Below are 14,185 nucleotides of genomic sequence, written 5' to 3'. Positions count from 1 at the left end.
GGGTCGCTATGAGTCGGAACCGAGTTGACGAGACCTAACAATACAACAAACCTTCAAATGACTTAGGATCAGATTTGTGCATCTGTCCCAGAACTTCGGAGGAAAGGTGGGAGAACGCGGAGGACGTCTAGAACACTTAACATGCTGAAGGGGAGGGCTGAGGACAGAAAGCAAGAATGGTCTCTGCCTTGCCAGGCTGAAGTAAGAAACACTGGCTCTCCGTATATCTCATATACATTAAAACTTGCTTGCTTCAGCATAAAAAGAAAAGAAAAGAAAAAAAAAAAAATACTGAGATTCGAGAGGCTCCACGCGGGCAGCGGTGGTTGTGATAGGAGTCCTGGTGGCGCAGGGTTAAAATGCTAAGTTGCAACCTGAACCCACCAGCCGCAATCTGCTTCTTAGACATTACGGCCAGAAATCTTCTGGGCAGGTCTACTCGGTCCTATAGGATCACACTACTCGACTGGATAGAAAACGGATTTGGTTTGTTGTGATGCCTCTCTCCTCCCGACCTATCCATAAAGGGAAACTCCAAGGAGGCAGAGGCCAGCAGGATTTGCTCTAGTAAAGTTCCCTTCATCCAAGAAGGGCTGGAAGAGCGACCCAAACTGGGTTGCTGCAGAGACGGCTTTTTCTTAAATTCAGCAAATCGAAAGGCTCCGCCCACTGGGAAATCCTTCTTTGTACTTTCCAATACGGCAGAGTCCAGATAGCGGCCAGACACGCCCCACTCTGGGCAACTAGAAAGCTAAAGACCACCCGGAAACGTTATAGCTGCCCTCATTCCAGGCCTAATATGGAGGGGGCGGAGCCGCACGGGAAGGCGCGTTCCCTGCGCGTCACTTCCGATGAGCCAGGAGGAGACAACGGCAACATGGCCTTAAACGGCGCTGGTGAGGATTTGGCCTGCGGGGGCCTATGGCTGCGGGGTACAGGAAGCAGCTCGCTCCGGCAAGATCCCCAGGCCCCTTGTGCCTCTCTTCCCCCAGAAGTTGATGATTTCTCCTGGGAGCCTCCGACTGAGGCGGAGACGAAGGTCCTGCAGGCGCGTCGGGAACGGCAGGATCGCATCTCCCGACTCATGGGCGACTACCTGCTGCGCGGATACCGCATGCTGGGCGAGACGTGCACGGACTGCGGGGTGAGGCCAGGCCTGGAGCGGGAGGGCCGGGGACGGAGCCGCGGGCCAGACCGCACGGCTCTTCCACAGCTCTCCCCTCTGGACCTAGCGTCTCACTCCTGCTCGGGTGTGCTTTCTGGCCCCTAGACGATCCTCCTCCAAGACAAACAGCGGAAGGTCTACTGCGTGGCTTGTCAGGAGCTCGACTCGGATGTAGATAAAGATAATCCTGGTGAGGGGTCCTATATGCTTGGTAAAGAGCGTGGTGATGGAGGCCCAGGGACTGTAGACCTAGGAGTGAAAAGGGATTCTGGGTGTGGCGGGGGTTAAGGTGCCTTCTCCTGTTAGTCCGTTCTGTAAGAACACTAAGCACCTTCTTCTGTGAGCCAGACACCAGGGAAGCGTCTGAAGTCAGGCACAGCCCTGATGGCTGAAGGGGAGCAAGGGCACATACATAAATGTGCCACCAAACAGAGTGGATGAGTTAGTTATCTTACAGAGGGGCAGATAAAGCACCTCAAAGACACAAAGAGCAGACCGGACAACAGGAGGTGGTTCAGGGCTGAGGTGGGCCCGGCTTCCTAACCATTCCTCCCACTCGCTTCTGTTTTAGCTCTGAATGCCCAGGCTGCCCTCTCCCAAGCTCGGGAGCATCAGCTGGCCTCTGCCTCGGATACCCCCTCAAGCTCTCGGCCAGCCCCGCAGCCCCCAGTACCTCGTCCAGAGCACTGTGAGGGCGCTGCAGCCGCACTCAAAGCAGCCCAGGGACCGGCCCCTCCTGCAGTGCCCCCAAATACGGATGTGTTGACCTGCACACAGACGGCCCTCCTGCAGAAGCTGAGCTGGGCCTCGGCTGAGCTGGGCTCTAGCAGCTCCGTGGAGACCAGCATCCAGCTGTGTAGTCTTATCCGGGGCTGTGCCGAGGCCCTGCAAAGCCTGCGGCAGCTGCAACCCTAAAACAAGCCCCTGAGAAAAAGAGCTGCTCCTCTGTGTGGTTTGTTCTTTCCCTGGTTCTGAGGGTGCATGCTTGCCCTCACTTGCCTTTTCCCCACTTTTGACCTCCAACCCTTCCATGGTCTGCTTTTCTTCATGCCCTGAGAGAGGGGTTGAGCTTGTTTCTAGAGGTTGAGGGGACTATGCAAGGAGGGAACCACAACTTGAGGTGTTCTCAAAGGGCCACCAGCTTTCACACTGGCAGAGTCCCGCCCCCACAGTCTCCTCAGCCAGAATTCATCCCCCACACATGAGCGAGATTTTGGCTTCCAGCCCCGATGGGCTCCCCTTTTGGCCCCCGAACATAGTAATTCCATCATCCTATCCCACCTCATGCCGACCCTAAGTGCTCCAAGACTGGAAGGAGACTGTGATGGCCCCTGCCAAGTAATGCTCCTAACCCCTACTTTTAGATCTAATAGAGGAGGGGAGGGGACAGGTTCTGTGCGAGGTCTTTGGTTTTCTTGGGATCGTAATTGGGTGAAACAATTGAAAACTGTGGGGAGGAGCCAAGAGAATCTTAAAAGAACCGCGCTTTCTCCATTTAGCTACTTTTACCCGCTTGTCAGGATCCATTTTCTTCGCTTGGTGTCTCCTTTACTGATCTCTGCTTTGCTCGATGTGGTCCCACTTCCATTTCTCTTTTAAGAGGGGTCCAGCCCCTGCAAGTGGGCGGGACAGAGGGCGGAGTCTGTGGTGCTTGGGTTGGAACAAAGCGCGGCCTTACTGGGCGGCGGCGGGGTGCTGTGCTGGGCCCGCTGGTGGCGGTCTGGGCGGGGCGCTGGAGGGGAGGAGGCGTCTTTGCTGTCCGCGCCGGCCCGGCCATGAACGGGCTGCCTTCGGCCGAGGCGCCGGGCGGCGCTGGCTGCTCCCTGGTCGGACTCCCGCCGCTACCGCGCGGCCTCAGCGGCCTCCTCAACGCAAGCGGGGGCTCATGGCGGGAGCTGGAGCGTGTCTACAGTCAGCGCAGCCGCATCCATGATGAGCTGAGCCGTGCCGCCCGTGCTCCGGATGGCCCCCGCCACGCTGCCAATGGTGCCAATGCGGGACCTGCCGCCGGCCCTACCGGCCCGCGCCGCCGGGTCAACCTTGACTCTGCGTTAGCAGCGCTGCGCAAGGAGATGGTGAGTAGGTGGACGCTGAACTGACCAGGCGGGGGGCATGCTATCGGGAATTGTTAGCCCGGGTCTCAGAGGACCCGAATACCGGCCATGTCAATGCGGACATGGTAACTGCCATTAGTAACAGATACCGTTTGTGGCAACAGTTACCATACAGCCATAGCGATTTTACTCATTGCTACCTTAGTTCACCTTGCTAGCGGTTCTGTTGTACCTAAAAGTTTCCAAGCGTGCACGTGAAGTCTAATGACCACGAACATGTACCTCGTATGGGAAGATTGGTTTGGCCCCGACCAGGGCAGGGGGCTCTGGATTCCAGGAGGTGGGGGTTGAGGGTGACCTAGACCCCAACCCCAGCCCACCCTCAGTTGTCTGTAGGTGGGGTTGCGACAACTGGACATGTCCCTACTGTGCCAGCTCTGGGGCCTGTATGAATCGATCCAGGACTACAAGCATCTATGCCAGGATCTGTCATCCTCCCTGCACTCGGACAGCTCCTACCCACCCGATGGCAGCCTCTCGGATGACGAGGAACCCCCTGATGCCAGCCTTCCCCCTGACCCGCCACCCCTTACAGTGCCCCAGACACACAATGCCCGTGACCAGTGGCTTCAGGATGCTTTCCACATCAGCCTCTGAAGAGCAGGAGAGCCCCGTGAAAGGCTCAGAACCTCACCCCTTGGCACATTGTTTGACATCAGTGCCTGCTCTCCCTGCATTCCACCTCACCTCAGCTCACCTCAGCGGAGGGCAAGGCCTGTTCGGAGCCCAAACTATCACCACCCCTTCTGTCTTAGGTTAGCTGGCACTGGGGTAGGTGCTGTGGCTGCAGCCTCTGCCATGGCACCTGGAGGACCTCCACTTCTTCCACATGTGCACCCCCACTTTGCCCAATCCTCTGTCAGGTGGCAGGGCCCAAAGCATCTTGTCCTCCCCTTAGTATCTCTGGAATTGGGGTAAAAGTGGCTGTCAGCTCCCTAGCTGCTGGCTCAGAGCATCCTACCCATGATCCCTGAGTTCCATTGCCCTGGACAAGGGCCCCAGGACCCATCCCTACACCTCCCCATGGCCCTGAGGGCCAAGGCTCCATGTTGGATATTTAAGTTTGGGGGCTAGCCTCCTGGTGCATAGATAAATAAATATTCTCAGTGGTGTCGAGATCTCTGATTGCCTGGCTCTGGTGTGGGAATACAGCAAAGTTGCTGGTATGTGCCGCCCCATGACCAGCCTGCAGGTAGCGCCTGAGACGCTGAGTGGAAGGCTTGGTGAGGATGGGGTGCGAATCTCTCCTCAAGTGGTGGTGGGAAGTGTTCAACCTGGCAGAGCCTCGCTCAGCCAGGTCTCTGTGGACAAGTCATTTTCCCTCTCTGGAGCCGGTCCCTCGCCCCCCCCCGCCCCCCCTTCCCCTTAGCCCCTCTGGGCTTTGGACTTTCCCTGTCAGCCGGGAAGGGGAAGGAACCGCCCATCCATCTTGAGGAGAGAAACTTTCCACCCTAGTGGGGCGGAGTTGAGACGGCACAGGAAATGGGTGGGCCACAGCGGGCGGCTAAGGGGCCCCTGGGCGGGAGAGAGGACAGACTGACACCACCCGGAAAGGCCAGGAAGTTGAGCCCCGTGGGTATTTGGGAAGCACTGCAGAGGCCAGTGGGACAATGATTGGGGTCCCAAACATTTCCATTCTTCTGGTCTCAAAGCACGCCTCACAGCTTTAGGGCTGCACGTCAAAGCCCCCTTCCTAACAGGAACCCGAGGGCCACGTTGCTGTAACCGGGATCCAAGACTTAAGTGTCAGGTTCAACAAGAAGAAAGTAGAAATGGGTGCTCAGACCTACACTGCACAGGATACAACATCCTGAAATGGAGTGATGACAGGCGGGCCCCCTCCTTGCAGCTCACCCCCATACCCTACTGCGGTCCCTTGCACCTAGAGACCGCCTAGCTTGCACTTCCGGTGGATCAGGCGTCGAGTTCAAACCGTCTACTGATTAAGCACAGAACTTCGCGTCAGTCCATTCGCAGACCAGGCAGAATGCCAGGGGAGGGGACACAATGACATGCTGCCCCGGGCAGTTCCCTAACTCTGGTCCTGACACCTGAGCTCTCATTACCATGCTGGGCAGAGATAAGGGCTCTAATCTGGGTGTCAGAGAATGGCAGCTAACGGCTCTCTCTCATGGGGCAGACTTCCCAGGGGAGAAAGAGTAAACAAACATGCTTTCCTGTCCTTGATAACGGACTCCATTTATTGCGCTCTGCAAAATCAGTCTGGCCCAATGGTAGATGCTTCCCGAGGTCTTTCTGTTCATTCAACTACTGTACGAAAAGGCAAACTATAATCATCACCATTTAATAGAGGCAGAAACCGAGGCTCTCAACTTCGTCCAAGCTCACATACTTGGTTGGAGACCAGGAACTGAGCCTTTAGCTGCTGTGGCCGGTTTCGACTCTCTTCCTACGTGACAGCCAAGGAGACTGGGGGTGGGGGTAGCTGCTACCCACGGGTAGGTGTCCCTCATCTCTGCTCCTTCCTGTTAAGAGTACCACGTGGAATGACAGCAAGAATCTGTGTCCCCAGAGTCAAAAGTTGGCTCTGGTGCAGACTCGCTTTGTGACCCTGGGCAAGTCTCTTCCCCTTTCTGGATCTTTGTTCCTCAAGAGTTGACATAGGCCACCAATACTATCTCCCCAAGCAGGACAACAGCAGGAAGGGAGGTGGAGGGGCAGTGCTCCGAGGGCGGCATCAAGTGGCCAGTTGCCACTCTCCGGCCTGCGCGCCCCTGCCTGTCCGCCTGTCCTCACTGCCTGGGCGTCACCCCCCTACCCCCAGTTAGAGTGCAAGGCCCCGGAAGCCGCGGGGCCCCGCCCCCCGCCGGTCGGCCCCCGCCCCGCCGGAGCCCCGCCCGCCTTCCGTCGGGGGTGCGGCTCCAGGAAACAGCGCGCTCGCTTCTCTGGGCTCTCAAGACCCGACGCGTCCGACACTACCTCGCCGATTCCGCAGACCACCCGGTGGCCGCAGAAGCTGCGGCAGGCGCTCAGCCCCGGAATCGCGCCTGGGACACCTCCACTCAGACGGGGCCAGCAGCTTGGAGAGGGGCCCAGAGGGCCATGGGGACCCACACCAGGCCAATTATCGTGGGCCAGACGGAGCCCCAGGCTTGAGGAACGAGTGGCGGGAACCATGACTTCGGTGTGGAAGCGCCTGCAGCGCGTGGGCAAGCGGGCCGCCAAGTTTCAGTTTGTGGCCTGTTACCATGAGCTGATGGTGGAGTGCACCAAGAAATGGTGAGTAAGGAGAGACCTGGGGGACGCTCCTGGCCTGGCTGAGACCCCATCCAGGGGTGGGGAGAACTCTGCCCCCAGCCAGTGACTAGAGGGGCTCCTATCCCAGCTTGGGCTCTGGCGTCCCAGGTGCCAAGATTTAAAATGCCACTGCTGTTTGTGGGACCCTCTAGAATTGGGGGATGCAGGCAGCCATGGTGGGTGAGGCTCTGGACCTCCAGGCCTGAGAATTCAGTCCATAGTTTCCTCAGCTGCGTTTAGGGCTGGGGGCAGGGAGGCCACATGTCCCCAGCCAACAAGATGGCTCAGGGTGGCATTAAAAAGAGCTGGTCGTCGGGCTGGGCCAGGACCCTCCGTGGACCTTAGTCCACCTGGGAACACACATGTTGCCCCCTCCTCCCCTTCTCACTTGTTGAGCCAAAGGGCTCCCCCTTTCAGCCAGAATGGGCACTAGGAGGCTGGAAACAGCTTGAAGATGTCCTTAAAAGGGGAAACTGAGTGAGGGAGGGATGAGGAGGGAGGCGGGAGTAGTTTAAAGGGGCCGTGGATTTAGGAGACTGTAGATCTTGAAGGAAAGAGCCTGGAAGGGCAGGGGGCAGCTATGCAAGCCTGACCGGGTTGTGAAGGGCCCAGTTTGAAGGCCCCCACCACAGCTGCCCGCCCCTACGTCACACCCTAAATATATGCGCTCCCTGGTGTCAGCTTCCCTTGGCGGGATTAGGGCACAGCTGTGGGGACCTCATCCGCCAAGAGGGGCTAAATTTAGGTTCCCTGAGGGGAAGGACCAGGGCAGGAAGAGAACATAGGGGCCAAGGGGAGGGAAGTGAGCAGGAGGCTGGGGTCCCTTGGGCAGCTGCCACATCCCTGGTCTCAGCCATGCGGGGCTTGCCAGAGGCTGGTCACTCTATTTGGAAGAAGCCCAGAGAGGTCAGAGGTTGGCTGCGGGGAGGGGAAGTGTCATACAGTACAAGGCCGGGACTTGAACCCTGGCTTCTGGCTTTTGTCCCAGCATTCTGGGTGAGGCCAGGGGGACTCTGGTCCCAGAGGACAGACTGAGGGTACAGCAGTGCCAATGTGGCTGAGTCACAGGTGGAGGGCAGAGCCTCCTGGGTTCTCAGCTGGGAGCCCAGGCCAGGAAGCTGCTCCTGCCCAGATCTCAGCTCCCAGGAGGGTGTGCCCAGCCTGAGTCAGGCTGCCCAGCCAGGCCCCACCCTCCCCGGGCATCCCTGGGTCACTTCCCCTTTCTGGGAAGGTCCCATGCTACCCTCTCCATTGTTGGTAATTTGGGGTTGAAGAGGGGAGCCTGGATCCAGGCTGGGCTGTGTGACCTTACCTGACCTTCAACCTCTCTGGGTTTCGCCATCTTCAGGGGGCAATGAGTGGGTCATCAGAGCAGACTGGTTGAGTGTTGGTGTAGGTGAGGAGGGCGCTTGTGCTCTTCAAGTTGATCATCCCCTCCCTTCTGGGCAACACTGTTGTCATTGTTAAGTGCAGTCCAGTCAGTTCCCACCCAAAGTGACTCTGTCTAGGATTTCCAAGGAGCAGCTGGTGAGCTTGAAATGCTGACCTTTTGATTCAAACTAACTTTTCCGTCCGCACATTAACCCACAGTGCCACACCCTCCTAAACATGTCTGTTATGTAGCTGGGCTGGGACCCTGTGTGGTTACCATGATCCTGCTGTGGGAGCTCGTGGCCCCCAGGTTCTACTGTTACCACCTCCCAGCCAAGCAACAGTCCAGGACTTTGGGTTCAGGAGGCTGAGGTGAGGGGGGCTGTGAAGCAACAGGCCCAACTGCTGCCTCTCCGACCTCACTCCTCTCTGCCATATGGTCCACTTCCTCCTTATTTCCGCTCCTTGTTCCACCTGCCCCTGCCCTTGTTCCACTCCCACCCTCCAGCCCCACCCCTTGCACTGGTTTTCCTTTGGCCTGGAACACTCTTCTCCAGACCCTCACAAACCCATCCCTCTCCCATCCATCTCTCTGGTCAGGGAGGCCTGGGTCATAAGCTGCATCCAACCTCAAGGGGACCCCAGAGGCTAGTGCCGTTAGCTGAATTATTAATTTACAATCCTTCTTGATGGAAATGCCTCACTCCTCCACACATACACAGAGGATCCTGCTTGTCCCCTGGTCTCTAGGTCTGTCTGTCTCTTGCTGGGTCCTTGCATTGCGGTGTCTCCACACTCTCTCTCTTGCTACCTTCCCTTGCAGTTCCTGCTGTGGTCTATTGGGCCTTTGCCCTTCTGCCCTGGGCCCCACCCTGACTCAGCAGCCCCACCCCCACACCCTGTTGCCTTAGATAAGGTGCTACCTCAAGAGTCTCCTAAGGGAGGGGGACATAGGCAAAAGGAAGACCCTAAGGGAGCAAGGGGAGAGGGAGGAAGAGGCAGGGAGACTTGGGGGAAACCTGACCGAGGCCTCCCTCCTCCTTCACATGCTTGCCCCTTAGGCAGCCGGACAAGCTGGTAGTGGTGTGGACTCGGCGGAACCGACGCATCTGCTCCAAGGTGGGGGCATGTCAGCTGAGGTTGGGACTGGGAGAAGTAGCAGGGAATGTGGGTGAGAGCTGGTGAGGAAGATGGGGTTAGGGCTAGGGATAAGGGTGTGGTGTGGCGGCATGTGTGGGAGGTTCAGACTGCCCATTGTAGGCCCACAGCTGGCAGCCAGGTATCCAGAATCCATACCGGGGTACCGTGGTGTGGATGGTGCCAGAGAACGTGGACATCGCTGTGACCCTATACAGGGTAAGCCCCCGTCTCTTGTGAACACAGATGGGGATGGGCAGGTTTTAGAGCCCTCCATGGGGTCCCCTAGTGGAGTAGCCATCCCCACAAAAAGAATATTAATTACAGGCATGACCTTACTCATGCTCCTTAGAGGCAGTAGCATTAAACCCTGCATGCAGTAGACTTAAGAGCTGGGGTCAGGAGGGCTGGCCACATCCCAGGAAGCAGAAATATCATGGTGGCAGACCCAGCCCCACCTTGATGAGCCAGGGCAGGGCTTCGCTCAGTCCTGCCCACACCCCAGGGTCCCTGCTCACCAGTGTCCCTTTTACCTAGGATCCCCATGTGGACCAGTACGAGGCTAAAGAGTGGACATTTGTCATTGAGAATGTAAGTGGCTGGCTGGGGCTGATGGGGGTCTTGGGCCTTGGACCCTCTGGGTAGCTCTGCTGCTCCTCCACCCCACTCTTCCACCTTATCCGCAGGAATCCAAAGGACAGCGGAAGGTACTGGCCACAGCCGAAGTGGACCTGGCCCGCCATGCAGGGCCTGTGCCCACCCAAGTTCCCCTGCGGCTTCGACTGAAGCCCAAGTCGGTGAAGGTGGTACATGCTGAGCTAAGTCTTACCCTCTCAGGGGTGCTGCTGCGGGAGGGCCGAGCCACGTGAGTGTCTGCTTGACCTTTAACCCAGGCCTGTGACCTCTGTCAGCCCTCAGCCCTCACCTCTAACTTCTGATCCCAGGGACGATGACATGCAGAGTCTGGCCAGCCTCATGAGTGTGAAGCCCACTGATGTGGGCAACTTGGATGACTTTGCTGAGAGCGATGAGGAAGAGACCCCTGATGTTCGGGCCCGCATCCCCCAGCCAGGTGAGTTCAGAGCCTGCTGTGAACTGGGATCACAGCAGGGTGGGGCTGACCTGGGCCACATGCCGTGTGCCAAGCTGGACAAGACAGTGTCAACAACATGCCCAGTGATAAGGCGCTCATCACCAGCCAGACAATCCCAGTCTGCCTAGCAGCTGATGGATCAAACTTGGCCCCTTATCCTCTGGTGGCCTGGGTTCTTCTTGGGAATGAGGCTCCAAGGTCTCATCAGGCCCCTAACCTCCCCCTCACCCTGAGTGGGTCCCTGAAACAGCCGGGGCCAAATCCAGACAAAGGGCTGTAGTCCGGAACCAGACCCTACCTCTCTCCCAACTCTGACCTCACCTCTGCCTCACTTCCACGCTCACCTCTGACCTCATATCCACGCTCACCTCTGACCTTGCCTCCATTCTCCCCTCCCGCCCTCAGTGGGTGGGTGACGGGCTCCTCATCCCTCCCTTGCGCTTATTCAGGCTTTTCCTGTCTCTGCCATGTGGTTCTCTTTCTCTCCCTTTTCTCTGCAATGTGGGCCTGTCTCTGCTCGTAGGCCGGCCCGGTGCCCTGAGGCCAGGGTGTCTCCCAGGTAGGCCAGCACTCTGTGGAGAGGGAGGGAGAGCAAAGGGGTCAGCTGGACAGGGCACGCCAGGGCTGATGCTGTTCCCCATCCCAGAGCCTTCTCGGGAGCTGAAGACACTTTGTGAGGAAGAAGAGGAGGGCCGGGTCCAGCCCCAGCAGCAAGGTGAGGGCCAGGCTAGAAGTGGTTGGGGGCTGGGCCTTAGTCCCAAGACCCAGGCCTCAGCACGCTCCCCTCCTTCCTTCCTCTCCAGCTGCCAGTCCCTCTAATGCTAAGGATGCCAGCCTAGCCCCTGTGAGTGTCACTGGGCCCCCAGTCAGGGCCTCCCAGGACGAGGGGTCAGAGGCAGTTGTAACAGGGGGCCAAGTGGGGCCTGAAATCCCCAGGCCCCCGGGAACCCCACCAGAGATGAGGTGAGCATGGGAACCAGTCCTACCCTATCACCTGTCTACCACCAGGGAGCTGTACCCCATCCACCTGCCTCTTTAGGGCCTGGCAGGGTGGGGGTGGGGAGGAACTGACCGTGAAGGCCTAGTATATGCCCCTAACCCTCCCTCCTGTTTTCTCCTCAGGTCCTCAAGGCAGCCAGGCCAGGATGTGGCCCCCACCCCAGCCCCCCGGTTCCGGAAAGGCCCCGATGCCCCTCAGCCCCCAGCCCCCCAAGGGAAGGATGAGGCCCCTGAAGCCTCAGGGGCTTCCCCAGCAGGAGTGGGTTCTGCTGGGGAGATGCAGACTCAGGCAAGGCCTCAGGAAGGGACGGAGACCCAAAGAGCCAGGCGGGGCCCAGGCACAGACGCTGACTTATTTGGAAAGCAGAGCCTCCCGGTTGAGGAAGAGGGCCCTGGGGACAGGCCAGAGGCTAAAGGGCTGGAGACCGAGTGTAGGTCAGAAGTCAGAGAGAAGCTCTCCAGAAGGCCAGTGGTGGGGGTGGGGGAGGCTGCAGTGAGCTCAAATGTTGGTCACATTGATGCTGAGCAGAGGTCCCAGGTGAGCCATGTGGATACTAAGGGACCGGATGCTACTGGAGAGAAGGCTGAGGCAAGACTCAGGGGACCTCCTGAGGCTCCTCCTAGGGGATTTCATGGAAGACTAGGACTTAGGAGCAGAGATGAGGCACCTCCAGGTCTGAGGCTATCCCCAGCAGAGTCTTCAGGGTACTCCGGGCGTCCTGGGGACTCCCAGAGGAGAGAGGACACTGAGGTGAGGGACAGAGCCCCTGATGTTGGGAAGACTGGCCTAGAGCAGGGCCCCTCAGTTGGAGCAGCAAGTGCTAGGCCCCAGGTGAGCAGAAGCCAGGAGACCCCACCAGTAGCTGAGCAGGAAGCAATGTCTAGGGCTCTGGGGACCTGGGAGACAGAAACTAGGGATGCAGGGGTCCTGGGAACAGAGACGGGGATGGCAGAACCAGTGGCTTCAGGGCCCGAGGAGATAGAGGGAACTAGATCAAGGGACATGGAATCAGAGGCAACTGGGGTGACAGAATCAGAAGTATTGGGGATACAGAAGACAGACGTGGGAGTTTCAGTGGCTCCAGGGACAGAAGCTAGGATGGCAGAGTCTGGGATATTGGGGACCCAGGAGATATCTGGAGGTTCAGAAGTACTGAGGATAAAAGCTGAGCTAGCAGGGTGTGAGATATTGGGGGCTCAGGAGACAGAAGTGGGGGTCACAGGAGTACAGGGGACAGAAACTCAGAGGACAGAAGCTGAGATATTGGGGACCCAGGAGGCAGAAGTAATAGGTTCAAGCATCCCAGAGCTCGAGACTGGGACAGCAGAAACTGATTCTCAGGAGGAAGTAGATGAGGGCTCAGGGGTCCCAGGGATTGAAGTTGAGACAGCAGAGTCTGAGATATTGGGGGTCCCGGAGGAAGAGGTAGGAGGCTTAGTGGTCCCAAGAGCAGAGGCTGTGATGGCAGATGGTGAAGAACTAGGAATTCAAAAGACAAGAGTTGCAGAGGCTGAGGAGATAAAAGCTGAGCTTTTGGGGGTCCAGGAGGCAGAGACTGCAGTGTGGGGGACTCTAGAAGCCAAAGGTGAGCCTCTCATGGTCCTTAACACTAAACAGGAAGTTTTAGGGTCCCAGGAAGCAATAACAGAGATTTTCACAGCACAGGAGACAGAGACTAAAATTTTGAGGGTCCAGGAGGCAGAGGTTGGGGTATGGAAGCCCTCAGAAGCTGAATCCAGGGCTATGGGGACCCAACAATTGGAGAGAAAAGTTTTAGGATCCCCAGGGAACAAATCTAGAATGTCTGAGTCTCTGGAGGCAGAGGTTCAGGTCTTGGGGGCCCAGAACGTACAAGAAGCTGAGAGAAGCCCCCCGGAAGCCAGCCTGGTTGAAGTGCAGGTGGCCAATGGGGCAGGGGCTGGGGTGCCCACACCCTTGAGGGCCTCCTCCCCAGAGGAGTCGGAAGAAGACAGAAGGCTGTGGGACAGCCAGGTAGGGATGGGGGCCCCCTGAGGGCCGAGTCTGCTGCTTCCCACTAACATGGGGCTGAGTGAACGGCGGCTGTGCATGGATCCATCTGGTTGTCTGGGATGGGGTGGGGGCTCAGCTTCAAGGAGCCCCCTCCCACGTCCTCTCTCAGGATTCCCTGGCTCTCCCCCTCCCCCCACCCTCCCTGTCTTGCCCAGTCCCAAAGGAGCTGGATACCCCTGTGCTGGTTTTCTGGGCTGATCTTGAGGTGTCACTGCTGGTGATCTTGCCTGAGGGCCATTGACTTTTTAGGTGGTCCTTGGTGAATAACCCTGGAGCTCGAAACCTTTTTGTCAGGTCCTAGAGCTGTCGCTAATGACTCCTGCATACCCAGAGCTGGGGCGGTTTGGCACCAGGCCTTAGCTTCCTGAGGGGCAGAGGGCACAGGTCCTGGTGACACATTCCCTGAGCCCACCTCTGTGTCCCCAGCCGCCACCTGCCCTGGTCAGCTCTAGCCAGTCCCTGTTGGAATGGTGTCAGGAAGTTACTGCTGGCTACCAAGGTGTCCGTGTCACCAACTTCACCACATCCTGGCGCAATGGGTTGGCCTTTTGTGCCATCCTGCATCGATTCTACCCGGACAAAATGTGAGCCGGGTGGGAGTGGGGGCTGGGAACAGAGTGGGCAATGCTGATCAGCCAACAAGGCCCTTGGCCCTGACTGGCACTTTCTTTGCAGAGACTTTGCCTCCCTGGAACCACTCAACATCAAAGAGAACAACAAACAGGTCAGCTGGGGAGGGTGCAGGGTTGGGAGAGGAAGAGAGAGAGAGCCAGGATGCAGGGTCAGAGGTGTGGGGTCTGGTCTGCCTGTAGGAGAGGAATCTAGGGGCTGCAAGACCCACCAGTCATGGCTTTGGAACATTCTATCACTTTCAGGCTTTGGCATTGAATTGTCCATTGTCAGTATATATATATTGTTGTTGTTAAGTGCCGTTGAGTTGGTTCCGACTCATAGCGACCCTGAACAGGGTTTCTGAGGCTGTAAGTCTTTACGGGAGCAGAAAGCCTCATCTTTCT

The 14,185-nt window shown here is 57.9% G+C and overlaps 3 protein-coding genes across 4 annotated transcripts in view; all 3 read left to right on the top strand.

The window, feature by feature from the left end:
- The first annotated feature begins 865 nt into the window (after positions 1-865).
- On the top strand, positions 866-2,099 carry SSSCA1 (Sjogren syndrome/scleroderma autoantigen 1). Its single transcript, XM_006860925.1, has 4 exons — positions 866-896; positions 993-1,144; positions 1,271-1,355; positions 1,737-2,099. Exons 1-4 carry the CDS (start codon positions 878-880, stop codon positions 2,078-2,080), a joined length of 600 nt encoding a protein of 199 aa, XP_006860987.1. The 5' UTR covers positions 866-877; the 3' UTR covers positions 2,081-2,099.
- Positions 2,100-2,940: 841 nt separating this feature from the next.
- On the top strand, positions 2,941-3,876 carry FAM89B (family with sequence similarity 89, member B). 2 transcript variants are annotated; one of them, XM_006860924.1, is made up of 2 exons: positions 2,941-3,240; positions 3,655-3,876. In XM_006860924.1, exons 1-2 carry the CDS (start codon positions 2,941-2,943, stop codon positions 3,874-3,876), a joined length of 522 nt encoding a protein of 173 aa, XP_006860986.1. The 2 variants fall into 2 exon arrangements, with proteins under 2 accessions (XP_006860986.1, XP_006860985.1); XM_006860923.1 differs by having other exon boundaries at positions 3,616-3,876.
- Positions 3,877-6,415: 2,539 nt separating this feature from the next.
- EHBP1L1 (EH domain binding protein 1-like 1) overlaps positions 6,416-14,185 on the top strand; it is a 16,044-nt gene continuing 8,274 nt past the window's right edge. Inside the window, exons 1-11 of the mRNA XM_006861077.1 lie at positions 6,416-6,519; positions 8,970-9,027; positions 9,169-9,264; positions 9,583-9,636; positions 9,732-9,910; positions 9,990-10,117; positions 10,785-10,853; positions 10,942-11,101; positions 11,261-13,130; positions 13,596-13,753; positions 13,845-13,893. Of these exons, the coding sequence (XP_006861139.1) occupies positions 6,416-6,519; positions 8,970-9,027; positions 9,169-9,264; positions 9,583-9,636; positions 9,732-9,910; positions 9,990-10,117; positions 10,785-10,853; positions 10,942-11,101; positions 11,261-13,130; positions 13,596-13,753; positions 13,845-13,893 (2,925 nt within the window). The remainder of the gene's footprint in view (positions 6,520-8,969; positions 9,028-9,168; positions 9,265-9,582; positions 9,637-9,731; positions 9,911-9,989; positions 10,118-10,784; positions 10,854-10,941; positions 11,102-11,260; positions 13,131-13,595; positions 13,754-13,844; positions 13,894-14,185) is intronic.

The sequence above is a fragment of the Chrysochloris asiatica genome, unplaced genomic scaffold (genome assembly GCF_000296735.1).
Source record: "Chrysochloris asiatica unplaced genomic scaffold, ChrAsi1.0 scaffold00040, whole genome shotgun sequence".
Taxonomy (NCBI): Eukaryota; Metazoa; Chordata; class Mammalia; order Afrosoricida; family Chrysochloridae; genus Chrysochloris; species Chrysochloris asiatica.
The sequence above is the reverse complement of the archived record's forward strand: the minus strand, read 5'-3'. Positions and strand labels throughout refer to the sequence as shown.